The following is an 18,901-nucleotide window of genomic DNA, read 5'->3' as shown; positions in this document are numbered from 1 at the left end:
TGCTTACTGCAGAGATAAGACCTAAAAACTAGTCAGGCCAAAATAAAAATGCCAAGATGCAAAACTGGTAGGATGTAATGAGCACAAGGATAGAAGAAGGAGGGGAATGGATAAGTAATGCAGAACGATCAAATTATCAGGGTGTCTGGGTGGCTCAGTCAGTTGAATATCTGGCTCTTGATTTCAGCTCAGGTCATGATCCAAGGGTCATGGGATCAAGCCCCACATAGGGTTCCACACTGAGCGTGCAGCCTGTTTAAGATTCTCTCCCTGTCTCCTCTACCTCTTTCCCTGGCGTGTGCTGTCTCTCAAATAAAAGAAAAAAGAATTTAAAAACAAGATAAAATTATGGAAAATAATGAAGCAGAAAAGAAGAGGGAAAGAAATATATTGGATCATGAATGTAGACTCAGAGAACTCAGCAACTTCATAAAGTATAACATTCATATCATAGGAGTCCCAGAAGAAAAGAGGGAAAGGGGGATAGAAGGTTTATGTGAACAAATTACAGCTGAAAAATTCCCTCATCTAGGGAAGGAAATAGACATCCAACTCCAGGAGGCACAGAGAATTTGAATCTAAATCAACAAAAGCAGGCCAACACCAATACATATCGTAGTAAAATTTGCAAAATACAGAGATGAGGGAAACATTTTAAAAGCAGCAAGGGAAAAGAAATCCCTAGTTTACAAGAGAAGACAAACAAGGTTAGCAGCAGACCTCTCCACAGAAACTGGGCAGTCCAGAAGGGAGTGGCATGATATATTCAACATGCTAAATGGGAAAAATATGCAGCCAAGAATATTCTATCCAGCAAGGTTGTCATTCAGAAGAGAAGGAGAGATAAAGAGTTTCTCAAACAAAAACTAAAAGAGTTCATGACCACTATATTAGCCCTCCAAGAAATATTGAAGGGGACTCTTTGAGTGGGAAAGAAACACCAAAAGCAAAAAAGTCTAGAAAAAACAAACAAACAGAAAATCTCCAGAAACAATGACTTAACAAGTAAATCAATGGCACTATTCATATCTATCAATAATCACTCTTGGGGCGCCTGGGTGGCACAGTCGGTTGAGCGTCCGACTTCAGCCAGGTCACGATCTTGCGGTCCGTGAGTCCGTGAGTTCGAGCCCCGCGTCAGGCTCTGGGCTGATGGCTCGGAGCCTGGAGCCTGTTTCCGATTCTGTGTCTCCCTCTCTCTCTGCCCCTCCCCCGCTCATGCTGTGTCTCTCTCTGTCCCAAAAATAAATAAAAAACGTTGAAAAAAAAAAAAATAATCACTCTGAATGTAAATAGACTAAATGCAAAAGACACAGGGTGTCAGAACGGATTAAAAAAAAAAACAACAAAACAAGACCCATCGGGGTGCCTGGGTGGCTCAGTCAGTTAAGCGTCCAACTTCAGCACTTCAGCTCAGGCCACGATCTCATGGTTCATGAGTTCGAGCCCCACATGGGGCTCTGTGCTGACAGCTCAGAGTTGGAGCCTGCTTCAGATTCTATGTCTCCCTCTCTCTCTGCCCCTCTCTCATTCATGCTCTGTCTCTCCGTGTCTCTCAAAAATAAATAAACATTAAAAACAAAAACAAAAACAAGACCCATCTATATGCTGCCAACAAGAGACTCATTTTAGACCTAAAGACACCTCCAAATTGAAAGTGAAGGGATAGAGAATCATTTATCATGCTAAAGGACATTAAAGAAAGCCAGAGTAGCCATACTTCCATCAGACAAATGACATTTTTTTTAAATGTTTATTTACTTATTTTGAAAGAGAATGAGTGTGAGCAGGGAAGGGGCACAGAGAGAGGGAGAGAGAGAATCCCAAGCAGGCCCTGTGCTACCAGAGCAGAGCCCAAGGCAGGGTTCAATCTCACGAACTGCAACATCATGACCTGAGCCAAAACCAAGAGTTGGATGCTTAACCAATTGAGCCACCCAGGCATCCAGGCAAACTAGATTTTAAACCAAAGACTTTAACGAGAAATGAAGAAGGGCAGTATATCATAATAAAGGGGTTTATCCAACAAGAAGATCTAACAATTGTAAATACTTATACCCCCACCTGAAAGCACCCAAATACATAAAATAATTAATAACAAACATAAAGGAACTCTGATAATAATACAGTAATAGCAGGGGAATCTGACACCCCACTCACAGCAATGGACACATAATCTAAGCAGAAAATCAACAAGGAAACAATAGTTTTGAATGACATACTGGACCAAATGGACTTAACAGATATATTCAGAACATTTCATCCTAAAGCAGCAGAATACACATTCTTTTTGAGTGCACATGGGACATTCTCCAGGATAGATCACATACTGGGTCACAAATCAGCCCTCAATAAGTACAAAAAGATCGAGATCATACCATGCATATTTTCCAACAACAATGCTATGAAACTTGAAGTCAACCACAAGAAAAAATTTGGAAAGACCACAAATACATGGAAGCTAAATAACATCCTACAAAAACAAACTAATGGGTTAATCAGAAAATTAAGTACAAAATTTAAAAAAATACATGGAAACAAATGAAAATGAAAACATAACCATCCAAAACATTTGGGATGCAGCAAAAGTGGTCCAAAGAGGGAAGTATATAGCAATACACATCTAACTCAATAAACAAGAAAAATCTCAAATACACAACCCAACCTTACATCTAAAGGAGCTAGAAAAAGAACAACAAATGTAGCCTAAAGCCAGCAGAAAAAGAGACATAGTAAAGATTAGAATAGGAATAAATGATAGAGACACAAACAAAAAAACCCAAGAAGAACAAATCAATGAAACCAGGAGCTGTTTCTTTGAAAGAAGTAATAAAATTGATAAACTTCTAGGCAGACTTATCAAAAATAAAAGAGAAACGACCCAAATAAATATAATCACAAATGAGAGAGGAGAGATCACAACTAACACCACAGATATACAAACAATTAAAGGAGAATATTATGAAAAATTATATGCTAACAAACTGGGTAGAAGAAATGGATAAATTCCTAGAAACATATAAACTACCAAAATTGAAACAGGAAGAAATAGAATATTTGAACAACTAATAACCAGTAAAGAAATTGAATCTGTAATAAAAAATCTCCCAACCAACAAAAGTCCAGGACCAGATGGCCTCCCAGGAGAATTCTACCAAACATTAAGTGATTAGTTAATACCTATTCTTCTCAAACTGTTCCAAAAAAGAGAAATGAGAGGAAAACTTCCAAACTCACTCTATGAGGCCAGCATTACATTGATTCCAAAACCAGACAAAGATCCCACTAGAAGAGAAAATTACTGGCCAATGTCCTTGATGAACATACATGCGAAAATTCTTAACAAAACACTAACAAATCGAATCCAACAGTACATTAAAGGAATCATTCACCAGGATCAAGTAACATTTATCCCTGGGCTGCAAGGAGGTTCAGTATTTGCAAGTCAATCAACATGACACACCAAATTAATAAAGAAAGGCTAAGAACCGTGTGATTCTGTCAATAGATGCAGAAAAAGCATTTGACAAAGTACAGCATCCATCCTTGATAAAAACCTTCAACAAAGTAGGGATAGAGGGAACATACCTCAACATCATAAAGTCCATATATGAATGACCCATAGCTAATATCATCCTCACTGGGGCAAAACTGAGAGCTTTTTCTCTACAGTCAGAAACAAGATAGGGATGTCTGCTCTCACCATTGTTATTCAACATAGTACTGGAAGTCCTAGCCTCAGAAATCAGACAATAAAAAGAAACAAAAGGTATCCAAATCAGCAAGGAAAAAGCTGAACTTTCACGATTTACAGATGACATAATACTCTATGTAGAAAACCTGAAAAGACTCCAAAAAATTGCTAGAACTTGATATATGAAGTTCTATATGGTATCAGTAAAGTCTCAGGATACAACATCAAGGCACAGAAATCGGTTGCATCTCTATACACCAATAATTAAGCAGCAGAAAGAGAAATCAAGGAATCGATCCCATTTACAATTATACCAAAAACCATAAGATACCTAGAAATAAACCTAACCAAATTGGTAAAGAGACCTGTACTCTGAAAACTATAGAATGCTTATGAAAGACACCGAAGAGGACACAAAGAAATGAAAAACATTCCATTCTCATGGGTTGGAAGAACAAATATTGTTAAAATTTCTATACTACCCAAAGCAATCTACACATTTAATGCAATACCTATCAAAACACCACCAGCATTTTTCACAGAGCTAAAACAAACAATCCTAAAATTTGTATGGAATCACAAAAGACCCCAAATAGCCAAAGCAATCTTGAAAAAGAAAAGTAAAGCTGGAGGCATCACAATTCTGGACTTCAAATTATCTTACAAAGTTATAGTGAGCAAAACAGTATGGTACTGGCACAAAAACAGACAAATAGGACAATGGAACAGAATAGAAAACCCAGAAATGGGCCCCAACTATATGGTCAACTAATCTTCGACAAAGCAGGAAAGAATATCCAATGGAAAAAAGACAATCTTTTCAACAAATGGTGTGGGAAAACTGGACAGCTACATGCAGAAGAATTACACTGGACCACTTTCTTACACCATACACAAAAATAAATTCAAAATGGATGAAATACCTAAATGTGAGATAAGAAACCATCAAAATCCTAGAGGAGAACACAGGAAGCAATCTCTTTGACATTGGCTTTAGCAACTTCTTACTAGACACATCCCCTGAGGCAAGGGAAACAAAAGCAAACATGAACTATCAGGACTTCATCAAGATAAAAAGCTTCTGCACAGTGAAGGAAACAATCAATAAAATTAAAAGGCAACCTTCAGAATATTTGCAAATGACATATCTGATAAAGGGTTAGTTTCCAAAATCTATAAAGAATTTATCAAACTCAGCACCCAGAAAACAAACAATCCAGTTAAGAAATAGGCAGAAGACATGAACAGGTATTTTTCCAAATAAGACATCCAGTGGCTAACAGACATATGAAAGTATCATCAGACTCAATATCACTCATCATCAGGGAAATACAAATCAAAACTACGGTGAGCTACCACCTCACACTCCTCAGAATGGCTAAATTTAACAACACGGGAAACAACAGATGTTGGTGAGGATGTGGAGAAAGGGGACCCCTCTTGCACTGTTGGTGGGAATGCAAACTGGTGTAGCCACCCTGGAAAACAGTATGGAGGTTCCTCAAAAAATTAAAAATAGAACTATCCTATGACCCAGCAATTGCATTACTAGGTATTTGCCCAAAGGATACTAATTTGAAGGGACAGACACATGCACCCCAATGTTTACAGCAGCATTTTCAATAATCGCCAAATTAATGGAAAGAGCCAAATGACCATCGACTGATGAATGAGAAGATGTGATGTGCATATAAACAAACAAACAAACATACGTAGATACATACACACACACACAATGGAATATTACTCAGTAATAAAAAAAATGATATCTTGCAATTTACAGTAACATGGATAGAGCCAGGGTGTATTATGCTAGGCAAAATAAGTCAGTCAGAGAAAGACAAATACCATACGATTTCACTTATATATGGAATTTAAGAAACAAAACAGATGATGATAGGGGGAAAAAAGAGAGAGAGAGGCAAACCATAAAACAGACCCTTAACAACAGAGAAACAAACTGAGGGAAGGTGAGCAGTGGATGGGTTAAATGGGTGATGGGTATTAAGGAGGGCATTTGTTGTGATAAGCCCTGGGTGTAAGTGATTAATCACTGAATTCTACTCCTAAAACTAATATTACACTATATGTTAACTAACTGGAATTTAAATAAAAACTTGAGGGACGCCTGTTTCATTCTTAGGTTAAGCACCTGACTCTTGGTTTCTGCTCAGGTGACGATCTCACAGATTCATGAGTTTGAGCCCCATGTCCAGCTCTGCCCTAGCAGTAGGGAGCCTACTTGGGATTCTCTGTCTCTCCCTCTCTCTCTGCCCCTCCCCCACTCATGCTGCCTCTGTCTCTCTCAAAAAATAGACGTAAAAACAAAACAAAACCTTGAAACTAAAAACAAAAACAAAAAACAAAGTAAAAAACAGAATCATAGAGTTAGCAGTACAAAGGAGATTAAAGAAACACCCAAGACCTCCTGAGCATCAGTTCTTCCCTAAACTGCCAACGCGGATGGCTTCATTTTCATATATGGACAGTTGCTCCTTCTCTCCTCTATTGTGAAAGCTTAATTTGGTTGCTTTACTTCTCAGACATTATGGCTTTTTCCCAAGAGTTAGTTCATAAGACTAAGTCTTATAGTTTCCTACAATAAGTTACTCCTCCAAAGGAAGGGCTATTCTGTATAACGAGGCTCAAAGAGTAAGCCAAGTTTAAATTAATAACTTTACAATACATTAACCATAGTAATAATGGACCTAGATTAGAACACATTTATAGGCAATAAGAGGAAAGTGAGCAAGCTGTCTGTCGTGGAGTAGGCAATTAATAAATGCTAGCTGAACAAATTAGTTCAGCTACCATGCCAATGTTCAGTTTTTAATTGGCAGGATTGATGCTTCTGGCACACCAGGCTATGAAGAAAAGAAGCTAGTATAAACCGGAAAAGCATTTTATAAATTTTCAAGTGCAGTGGGTATGCTGGTCGAATCTGTCTATAATGCTATCTATCCAAAGAGACTATATGGAACCTGGGAATAGTCAATCTGGGTCATCAAATAGAAAGGCTATGTGGAAAAGTAATTTAACATCAAAATCCCAGTCTATAGGAGAAAAATAATGCCATCTTCCAGACCAGTTAAAAGCTTTCTGATAAGTTTATTACATTGAATAAAATATTACAGTGAACAAAATGCTAACAAAATATTAGTATAAACACAGTATCTTCAGAAAAATCATATTTGGTAATGAAAACTTTCTTGTCTCTAAGACAAGAAATCTTCTTGTCTAAGAAGAAGATCCAAAGATCCAAAGCCTGCTATTAAAAGCTTAAAAACAAGGTGGAGCTTTTGGAATGACACAGTAAGGAGTTCAGTGGGCCTTCCCAGCAAAATTGCATTTTAGTTGGTGAGCATCATTTTAAAAACCAAAGCAAACAAACAAAAACATGTAAAGTCTCTAAGGGCATATAGCAAATGGAGAAACATTTATTCAGAAAAAATCTACTAAATCTCAGAACAGGTGAGAGTGTGGCATTTGAGCCAAGATCTGTTCCATTACCCCATTCCTCCAGCACTCTGTTACAGAAGCTCTACCTCAGGTCTGTGCAGAGAAGACAGGGGTTCCCTTTCCCTCCATATCCTAGTCCTGGGCTAGTTTCATCCTGGAAGGGGCAGGCTGTTGGTGTTTCTCATCCCCTTCAGCCTAGAGGTTCTGGGCAGGCCATAGATGGGACGGACCTCCTGGTTCCTCCACCCAGTCCTAGCTCATGTGGTGGAAACTCTACTCCAGGCGCAGTAGATTAGAGATACTGAGCCCTGATTGCTACCACTCTAGTTTACTCATAAGGTGGAAGTTCCATGTCAGAAGGAGTAAGTCAAGAAGACCCAGGGCTACCAACACCCCTTCCACCCAAAGACCGGGTATCAATCACTATGGGAAAAGCCACTCCCACCCCAAGCCACAGGTATAGTGGCAACAGGGTTCTACTGAGGGGGAAAGGCACACTGTAGGGACAAAGAGCTCCATGTCTCTGAGGGGACTGACTTTATTTGGAACAGAAAATAGAGAACCTCATGCCAAAGAGCGTTATTGAAAATAATGGAAATATCCAGGAAAAGCAATGAAGAGGCCCAAAGCTCCGATACAAGCCAAATGGTAGAGCATACAGAAGTTTAATATAGAGAAACAGGGATAACTAAGGAAAGCCCTCCTGGGATTACAGTTAACCATGATAGTCAGGAAGGCTGTGTACAAGCACCAGGCTGTACCTACCCAGGAATGATCAGAGCAGGTCATGGGACAGACTTGAAAACATTTCCTAAGCTGCACATGGAGGGATCAACACAGAGTGGAAACCTCCACTGGCACAAGAGGCTTAAACACAACCTCTGACCAAACATCGAACAACTGTCCTTTTTCCACTTAATCCTTTTATTAAAAAACAATAAATCAGTATCTATGTTGGTGGGTCTATTTCTGGATTCTGATCTATTCTAATAATCATTTTCTCTATCTTACTGCTAATACTACAGTTTTGATGACTGTAGTTTCACAATGAATCTTTAAATCAGGTAGTGTTAGTGTTCCAAATTTGTTCTTTTTCAAAATTGCTTAGCTCTACTAGGTCCTTTCAATTTTGATTGAGATGGTGTAGTATGTGACCCATTTGGAGATAATTGCCATCTTAATAATGTTGAGAATTTCAACCCATGAATGAGGCACATCTCTTTCTTTCTTTAACATTTATGTATTTATTTTGAAAGAGAGAGCGTGAACAGGGGAGAGGCAGAGAGAGAGCAAGAGAACTCTGCAGGCTCTGCACTGTCAGCACAGAGCCCAAGGCGGGGCTCAATCTGACAAACTGTAAGATCCTGACCTGAGCTGAAATCAAGAGTCTGATATTTAACAGACTGGGCCACCTGGGCGCCCTGAGGCATATCTGTTGACTTGTTTTAGGTCTCCTTTACCTTTTTTTCAGTAATGTTTTATAGTTCTCAGTGTATAGGGTTTGCACATCATTTATGCAATCTTCATGCCTAAGTATTCCACATTTTTTGTTATTGTAAATGGAATTGCATTTAAAATTTCAATTACTGGTTGAATGTTGCTTATATATAGAGGTACATTATTTTTTGTACATGGATCCTATACTCAGCATCCTTACTAAACCTTCTTATTACTTCTAGGTTTTTGGACATTCCATCAGATCTTCTATACAGGCATTTCTAGAGATAGAGAGATACAGATTGCCTTACTTTGTTTTAGCATATAGATGACTGCTATTTCTCATGCCTTCTTTTTCTTGCCTTATTGCAGTGATTATAATCTCCAGTGCATATTCAATGATGAATAAAGAATGGGCATCATTTGTTCCTGATCTAAGTGAGAAAGTATTCAGTCTTTCACTCTTAAGTTTGATATTAGACACAGGTTTTTGTAGATGCCCCTTATGTCAGGGGTTCCCACAATCACCCTCAGGCTCATAGGAGAAGGATTCACAGGACTCAGAAGTTGTTCTATTCATGGTTACAGTTTATTACAGTAAAAGTATACAGAGTCAAATAAGCAAAAGGGAAAAGTGCATGAAGTCCAGAGGAAAATGTATAAGCTTCCAAGTGTCCCCTCCCAGTGGAGTCACATAGGACACACTTAATTCTCCCAGCAACCATATGTGAAAACAAGTACAAAGGGTTGCCAACCAGAGATGTTCACCTGAGCCTACATGTCCAGAGTTTTTACTAGGAGTTAGTCACGTAAGCATTTAGCACCCTATGTGACTGACCTCAGCTACAGACATTCCAGACCTCTAGAGAGACAGCAAATGTTCACCATAAATCACACTGCCAGTATAAACTATCTAGATAAATTGGGATAGCATGGCTCAAGATCTCAGGCATGCAAATATACTCATCAGACAAACTATTTTAAGAGCCCAGGCCTTTCTTGAGAATGTACACAGTTTGAGCACCCCAGGCCTGTTGAGTTAGCCCTTTTCTGCCCATCCGTTATCAGGTTGAACAAGTTGTCTTCTACTCCCGGGTTGGAGTTTTTATCAGGGATACTGGATTTTGCCAAATGCTTTTTCTGAATACATTGAAATGATCATATGTTTTTTTTTATTTTAGTTTGTTTATATGGTGAGTTACATTGATTGCTGTTCAAATATTAAACCAACCTTCCATTTTGAGGATAAACACCATTTTGTAATTATGCATCAGTCTTCTTATATGTTAGACTCAATTTGCTAAAATTTTTCTTAAAATTTTTGTATCCGTGTTCATTAGCTGCTTATCATGTCTTTGGTTTTGGTATCAGGGTAATGCCAGCTTCATAGAATGAGTTGTGAAGTATAACCTTCTCTTCAATTTTCTGAAAGCTTGTGCAGAATTAGTATTGTTTCTTCCTTAAATATTTGTTAGAATTTACCAGAGAAACCATCTGGGCTTGGAGTTTTCTTTGTGGGTAGGCCTTTTCCATAAATTTGACCTCTTGAATAGATTTTAGGTTATTCATGTTATTTCTTCTTCAGTGAGCTCTGGTAGTTTGTGTCTTTAATGTTAAATTGTTCATAACATTCCCTCACTACCCTTTAATGTTTGTAGAATATGTAGTGATGTCACCTCTCTTAATATTGATAATTTGTATTCTTTTTCTCCTGATCTGTCTGGCTAGAAGTTTATCAATTTTATTTATGCTCCTCAAAAAAAACCAAAAAAACAAAAACAGCAACAACAACAAAAAAACCAGCTTATGCATTCATTGATTTTTCTGTTTTCATTTCAGTGATTTCCACTCTAAATTTTATTTCCTTGCTCCAGCTTGAGTTTAATTTGCTCTTTTTCTAGTTTCTTAAGGAGGAAGCTATGGTCATGGATTTGTGACATTTCTTTCCAATACAGGCATCAATTTAGCTATAAATTTCCCTTTCAGTACTGTTGTAGCAGCTTATCACAAGTTTGATCTGTTACCTTCATACTTTCTACCTCTTTGACCGATACGTTAAAGTGCTATTTACTTACCAGACGCTTGTGGGTTTTACAGATCTTTCTTTTACTGAATTCTAATTTAATTTCATTTTGATCAGATAGCATACTTTATATGACTTGAATTCTTTTAAATGTACTGAGACTTATTTTACAGTCCAGAATGTGGTCTATCTTGTGAAATGTTCCCTGTATAGTTGAAAAAAAAAAAAAGTGTATTCAGCTATTGTTGAGTGTAATGGTCTATAAATGTGAATTAGGTCAAGTTGATTGACTGATGGTATTGTTCAAGTCTTCTATACCTTTTCTCATTTTTATCTACTTATTCTGGCAATTATTGAGAGAGGAGTAGTAAAGTCTCCAACGATAATGGGATTTGTCTATTTCTCCCTACAGTTCTATTAGTTTTGGTTCATGTATTTTGGAGCTCTATTATCAGGTATATAAATGTTTAGGGTTGTTACTGATTAACTGACCTCTGTATCATAGGAAATGACGTTCTTTACTCTAATATCATCGTCTTTGAAACCCACTTTAATATACTACTCAAGCTTTCTCTTGACTGCTGTCAGCACCACAGATCTCTCTCCATTCAGTTTTATCCTACTTGCATCTTTATATTCAAAGTGTGTTTCTTGTAGACAGCTTAGAGTTGGGTCTTACTTTTTACTCTAATCTGACAATCTGTGCTCTAATTGAAGTGTTTACAGCATTTACTATGGTATGATTATTGATACTAGGTTTAAGTTTATCATCTCGCCATTTGCTTTTTACTTGTTCCTTTTGTTCTTTATTCCCTTTTCATCTTTTTCTATCTTCTTTTGGATTCAGTACACTTTTAGGATTCCATTTTATCTCCACTGGTGGATTAACTAGAACTCTTTGCTATACACACCTTTTCATTTCCTCCCTTTCCATTCACTGTAAAATCCACTCTAATTTAGTTTCTCTAGCTTCTGGCCCAATACCTCCCGCCACCATCACAAACAAGCAAACAAACGTACTGGACTTGCTAGGATTTCCAATCCTAGCTTCATGTTGCTAAACCCTATGCTCTTTTATCAGTCCTCATCTTACTTGACCTCTCTGTAACATTCCACAGCTTACCCTCTGTCCTGAATTACTCTTTTCTTGATTTCCATGAAATCATACTTTCTAGATTGTCTTACGTTTTTCGCCACAAAATCTATCGCCTGCAACTTTTAGGTTCTGTGGGCTCACTCAGTCCTAGCCCCTTTTCTTGTCCTTCTCAGCAACTTCAAAACATGATCAGTCCTCAAGAATCATGAAGTAGTTCACAGGCATTTTCAGAGGAAAAATTAAAGAAATTTGCTCATATACATTTTGTAAAGTTGAAATGTATGAGTAATACTGATTTTCATGGGTTTCTTTAAAGTTACCAACTTGCTATGTCAGTATGTTCAGTCTCTGCTGATCAGTGCGTATCAGCTAGTGTTCAGCAAATATGGTGGTGTAGAACCAAGTGAACTTTCACCTCATCTTCAAACAAAGCCTCAAATCAATTTACTTTGTTGACAGGGTAGAGAAGAGACCAAAACTAGAGGCATTCCTCAGCTAAAACGGTAAGGTCTTAATATTCCTAAGAAGCTGTTAGCCCAAATTTAATGCCCAATTTAATTGTGGGGAAAAAAAAAAAAAACAGCTATTGACAAAATTTCTTTATTATAGGACTCTGCTGGAAGTCACATAATATCAATGGCACATGATATGAGAGAGCAATTATTATCACATGAGTGTTTCAGCATATATTTTGTTTTAAAACTGAACAAACTACTTGTGGAAAAACACAAATCGGTCCGTGTAGTATATGTACTCTGTAATGAGGTAGAAGTACTCAATAACTTTTTGTTCTGCTTATCAGTGAAAACTCACGGCACAAGGGAAGACAGTTTTCATTTAGACGATGATGCTTTTGTGAGCTGTGACGTGGGCTGGAAAAGGTGCACCCCGCTCAAAACCGACAGAGCATGAGCTATACAAACAACAAGAAAAGGTGTTGCTGCATTACTAAAAGGCGTTTTAGACACATGGAACAATTAGAAGTCAACAATATGCCTCCTGATTGTAACTGAGTGTTGAAGGAAATAATGAAAATTGAGTGTCAGCAAATCTTGACAACTCAGTATGTGCTCTTGGCTGTGTGGAAAGAAATGGCAGTGCTTGCAAAATTACCCTTCCTACTCGAGTGTAAAGGGTGTCAAGGAAAAAAAAGCGCTGACAAGAGTTTCCACAGGGAGAGACGAGATAAAAATATTTCTTTGTGATGCTGATAATACAAATAGCCATTCCTGATTTCCAGAGGGCTGCTTAGCTAAAATACACCCAGCAGCTTAACTAACCTGAACCATTACTTCAAGGCCAAAACATCCCAGTTTTTAATGAGGAGAATAAGATACCAGATTTGCTGGTCACGAAACTATGCTGCAAATGGTTGAATTGCTAAGGTGTGACTCCTTCCCAGAATTGGATGGCTTTCTTCACTCAGCAAAGTGAGAATGATTTTATGCTTGTGGATATATAAGGAACACATCCAAATGTTACAACAAAACACCAACAGATACTTTCCAGAGACTGAAGTACTCAAAGAATGACTAAGAATCCATTTGCTCCTATCTTCCAAACATTTAGGCTGGTTGAAACATTCACCCCTACAGTTACTTAATCTTTTAAGTGTGTCAATTTGGCAACTGATGGAGCATTAGGAATAGTCTTCAGGGAAAAATCTCATGCTTTCTCAGTCTGTGTTTGGTCTTGGCATCCCAAAACATCTGACAGAGCCAGCAAATACCAGTTGCAAATCTTGACAATCTATAACTCTAGCATGGAGTCTCCTAATTTAGTAGAAATACAGGCGGGACAATTCAGAGTGTCTGGATCTAACCTACATCTCAAGCTATCTGTCAACAAGACAGATATATACTTTGCAAGAGGCTGCAAAAATATCATCCTTTTCAATACTGAAAACAATTTTTTAAATACTACTTTCTTGTTTAAAATTGGTGATCTGCATGGGTGTTCAAAGTTTGAGAAACACTGTCCTAGGAGCCTCACTTACTCTCATGACTTTAAAAGCCATCCACATAGATTAAGTCCAAAATGCCATTTCTAGCTCAGTCTTCTCCTCTGAGTTCCGGACCCAACTACCCAATAGCCAATAGCCTCTTTGACTTTCCTGCTTGAGTGCTTCACAGGCACATTAAACCTAGAACAGGCCCAAAACCAAACTCTTGATCTCCACCATAACTTCCACTTTCCCAGTCTCCCCATCTCAGTGAAAAGTATCTCGTTCCTCCCAGCTGCCCATGCCAGAAATCTGTCACTCCTCATCCAAAGCGCAGCATGAACTGATCCACTTCTGTCTCTCTCTGTCCACTACCATCGATTTAGTCCAGATCACCTTCAACTTCACCCTGGACTACACTATAGATCCCCAAGTGGTCTTCCAACAGCCTTTCTGATGCCCCTCTGGATTAATTTTCGATTGTTGAGGGAACAAATTACCATAAACTCAGTGGCTGAAAACAACACAAATTTATTATCTCCCACCTATGTTGAAGTCTGACATGGAACTCACTAGGCTAAAATCACCGTGGGCCTGATTCCCTTCTGGAGGCTGTAGGGAAAGCATCTGTTTCCTTGGCGTTTCCTGCTTTTAAAAGCTACCCACAATCCTTGCCTTGTGTCTCCCTTACTTCATCTCCAAAGCCAGCAATGTTGACTGTTCTTCCATAGTAACATCTCTCTCTGGCTTTTTGTCTCCTTCTTCTGCTTTTAAGGATGCTTGTGATTGCACTGGGTCCACCTAGATAATCCAAATAACCAATCTCCCAATCATAAGGTCAGCTGATTAGCAATCTTAATTCCCCTTTGCTATGCAATCTAACATACTCACAACTTCTAGGAATTAGGATGTAGGTATGTTTGGGAGGTGATTATTCTGCCTAACACCCTCCCTAATACATAACTCATGTTCCCCACAGCAGTCAGAATGGTCTTTTTAAAAACACAAATATGATAATGCCACTTCCTATATAAAATCCTTCAATGGCTTCGCACTCCTCTAAGGACAAAATTCAAAATTCTAAACATGCCTGGCTAGTTCCTGCCTACCTACTGGCCTCATCTCCTGGTTCACTGGGTTCCTGCCACACATGGCTTCTCTCTGCCTGAGGCACCAAGTTCCTTTCTGTCTCAGGGTCTCTGCTCACACTATTTCTGTTGTCTAAATAGCCCTCCTGGCCTCCCATCCAACCTTCACCTGGCTGACTCTTGCTCAATCCTTCAGATTGCTGTAAAAGTGACTTTCACAGAGTGGACTTACCCGGTCTCTCAATCTAATATTAGCTCCCTCTATGATACATTGTCGTTGTTGTTGTTGTTGTTTTAAGTTTATTTATTTTTAAGAGAGAGAGAGAGAGAATGAGTCGGGGAGGGACAAGAGAGAGAGGGAGACACAGAATCCCAAGCAGATTCTGCACTGTCTGCACAAAGCCCATCTCTAGGCTTGATCTCAGGAACCATGAGATCACAATCAGAGCCAATATCAACAGCTAGACGCTTAACTGACTGAGCCACCCAGGCACCCTCACTGTTCTTTTTCTTTCAAAGCTTTTACTGCAGTTGCAGTTAAATGTTACTTGTGTGATTAATTATTGGCTTAATGTCTGCCTCCCTGCACTACACTGCAAGCCCATGAGGGCTGGGGCCTAGTCTGTTTTGTTCACCACTGTAAGTGCGGAGGCATAGAACTGACTGACTTATATTAAGTGCTCAATAAATAGATGAGTGTTATCAGATACTATTTCAAAAACAGACCTAACTCTTAGGGGATGAGTTGCATCAACCAAAGACCTCAACATTCTGCTTGAGAATTTTAGAACAGGTGGGTCATACTCAGCATTTCCCCTCACCCCATCCTTCAAACCTGTTGCAAATGTCTGCCTGCAGCCTGTATACCAAACTCAGACGCCAAAAAACATTCGACTCATTTCCTCGGCCATGTGCTGCATGTGCCGTGCCAATCCTGAGGAGGCTGTATCATTTCCCTACTCGTGCTCAGATGCTGCACCACTAGAAACAAGTTCTAAACACATGAGAGTCTGTGTCACAAAAAGTTCATCATTTTCTGCAGCTCAGGAACCCTTCCTTATCTCAACTCCCTGTGACTTTCCTCACAGGTCCTTTTCTTTTCTTACTTTCTTTTTTTTTAATTTGCACTGTTTATTTATTTTTGAGAGAGACAGAACATGAGTGGGGGAGGTGCAGAGAGAGAGGGAGACACAGAATCTGAGGCAGGCTCCAGGCTGTGAGCTGTCAGCATAGAGTTCAATGCGGGACTCGAACTCATGAACTGTGAGATCATGACTTGAGCTGAAGTCAGCTGCTTAACCGATGAGTCACCCAGACACCACTCTTCTTTTTTTTCTTTTCTTTTTAAAATTTATTTATTTTTGCAAGAGAGAGAGAGAGCAAGCAGAGAGAGGCAAAGAGGGGAACAGAGCATCCAAAGCAGGCTCTGTGGTGACAGCAGACAGCCCAATGCAGGGCTTGAACCCACAAACTGTGAGATCATGACCTGAGACAAAGTGAGATACTTAACTGAGCCACCCAGTCGCCTCACACAGGTCCTTTTCTACCCGCTTGAAATCCCATATGTTAAGTCCGACTGGCAAGAGTATGTGTTCTGGAGCCAGAAAGTCCTAGATTTAAAACCTGTTTCCATCCTTATTCAGAAAGTTCACCAAACTTTGAGACTTAGTATCATCACTAAAAAAGTGAGGATAATGATTTAATTCCTACCTCGCATGGGTATTAGATAAACTCAGTGTGCATATACTTTGTTTACCACCGCTTCAGCCACCAAACACTGGCACGTCACTACTCTCTAAGCTTAACTCAATCCACTACTGGGACGATTACAAAGAATGCCAACATACAGATTATCAGTATATGAACCCATGACTGTCTGTTGATCTAGGAACACATCTTCATAGACACTATGTTCGCTATAGAACTTCAATTTCCAGGAACAAATCTTACCTCCATCGTCCCCCAGGCCTGAGGGACGCTGCCTGACTCAGAAGAGATAATACACAGATGTTAGTCACCACCACCCACAACCCCTTCATCCTCATTCTCAAAATGCCCATACTGAGACTCTACTCATCAGGTATGCACTCTTCCCATTTCACTCCATTATCCAAACTGTACCTGTTGTTCTCTTTCACCTTGGTGGTCTATGGTCATTTTGCTCTCCTCACCTTCCCATAAGAACACTTCTATAACTTTGACACCTAGCTCAAATGTAACTTACGCTACTAAACCCTCCTAGTCCCCTGTATGCTCTGGTATCACCTTCTCTCCCCCAAACCATATTGCAAGACCCCTAGGAGCAGACTCTGACTTGATCCATGTCTGTAATCCTCCTCCCTAGTGTCTAGAACGTTTTATATGTAGTAGATACTTAGTAAATATTTGTTGAGTGGGTGAAATAATGAATCAATGACTGGTTTCTCTGGTAGTCTGGTTCTGAATAGTTGATAGTTGGAACTATCAGAGAGACAACCAGTAGAGGTGTCCATGACCTCGCTCAGGAATAGGCTCAGGACTGAAAATATACATTTGGCAGGCATATTCACTACGGTAATATCTGAAGCCTTAGAACTCACAAGGAAAAAAAAAGATGTGCTAAGAGAAAACAAAGGTTAACAGTAAAACATTTCAGGGGTAGAAGAAGGCAGTGCAGTTAAGATTATTATTCAGAAATAAATCACAGAAAGGAAAAGAAATCCAAAGGAGTATACAGTCCCAGGAGAATAAAAAAGACTCCTGAGAAACACCCCTAGTGCATTAATGTTGCAGAAGGAAGAGGCTGGAGGCATAAAGGTCGCTTCTGTATGTGTAGATTTGAAAATTCTTGGTGACCATTAGCCAGTAAGGTGTTAGGGGCAGAGGTGGGGCTGGCAGAGCAGAGGTATGGATAAGAATGACAAAAAGCCTAAGACTATTCTTTCAAGAAGTTTGACAGGAGAAGGAAAGATAAAAATCACAGTGCCAAGTGAGTCTGGTGGCAGCTGTGAACATAAAATAACAGAGAAAAAGACGGTTCAGCAGGTAAAGCACTGCACCAACACACAAATGTTACCACTGCTACCACCTCATAAGACAGGACGTGGGCACTAATATAATTCTGTTGCTCACTCACCTGTGTGATCTTGAGAAAATCATTTTCTCCTCCCTTAGCTAACTCATCAGATCCTAACAGTATGAGTAATATGTGGAAAGGAATTATGGAAGAGTTTATCATTGAAAGTAAGGTCTTAATACTGTAATAAATGGGGTTGTAACCTCACAGATGTTTGTCATGTTTCAGTTTCCTTTCTCCGTGTGATGGAGGGAAACTGAAACTCCTTCATATGTAACAGTGGTTACTTATTCCAACCCTGGAAAAGAGGAAGAAGACAATGACAAAGGGGCGGAGAAAGGCAATTCCTCTCTGCAGACTTTGCCCCTTTCTTAAACTGGGGGACATCAGTCAAGGGCTACCTCCACCAGGTGGATGAAGAACTGCCAAGAGCTCATATCAGAACTGAGTGTGCCTGCTGCTTCTGTCAACCAGATCTGCCTTGGCAGGGACATTATGCTTACCTCAAGGTGCCTGGTCAGTGAAAAGCTTGAGTAGATAGCACTGACCTCATGACTGTCTTGAAAAATAAAATAAAATTTTGTACTGAGACAAAGTTTATTTATAACTCCTTGGTTATCTTGTAGTTTTCCCCCCTGAGGAAATGTTGCAAGCTCAATGGTGATTTTCCACACTCAAACTATGTCACGGAGACTTTTTGCTTGGAAGGGGCAGCTGCTTTGGAGTATTACCACGGCCAGCATCAGTGTAACATCATCTCAAAGCTACTTGTGAGTAGAATACAGTATCATGCTGAAGGTGTATTTGCAGTAGGAGGCATATCTGTAGCTCATAGGTGGTCTATTAAGGCCATATATGCTACCAAACATATACAGGGAGAAAAGAGGCAGAAGACTTCAATTAAAGCAGTTCACAGTGGCCTTTCTTCACAAAGCAGAATTTACTGTCTCATTCAATGGCAAGAAATGGTAAATAGGAATTTCAGTTTATAGTAAATTCAACTGTGTAATGCAAAAGTCTTCTGCATTTATCTTTAGAATACATTGTGGGTTGTTTTTTTTTTTTTTAATTCCCAATGTGTTTCGCTTAGGGTAACATTAAAATTAA

General features: G+C 39.1%; 1 protein-coding gene across 4 annotated transcripts in view; it reads right to left on the bottom strand.

Annotated features, from left to right (window-relative positions):
• The window catches only part of PARP11 (poly(ADP-ribose) polymerase family member 11), a 68,452-nt gene that overhangs the window by 26,112 nt on the left and 23,439 nt on the right, over positions 1-18,901 (bottom strand). Inside the window, exon 2 of one of the 4 annotated variants that reach the window (XM_019464810.2) lies at positions 12,523-12,622. The exons of the other annotated variants lie outside the window; for them this stretch is intronic. Coding sequence (XP_019320355.1) covers positions 12,523-12,546 — 24 coding nt within the window. The 5' untranslated portion in view covers positions 12,547-12,622. The remainder of the gene's footprint in view (positions 1-12,522; positions 12,623-18,901) is intronic. 4 annotated transcript variants of the gene reach the window in all.

Source organism: Panthera pardus, unplaced genomic scaffold, assembly GCF_024362965.1.
Source record: "Panthera pardus isolate Hobbes unplaced genomic scaffold, ASM2436296v1 HiC_scaffold_6, whole genome shotgun sequence".
Classification (NCBI taxonomy): domain Eukaryota; kingdom Metazoa; phylum Chordata; class Mammalia; order Carnivora; family Felidae; genus Panthera; species Panthera pardus.
This window is presented reverse-complemented; position numbering and strand designations above follow the sequence as displayed.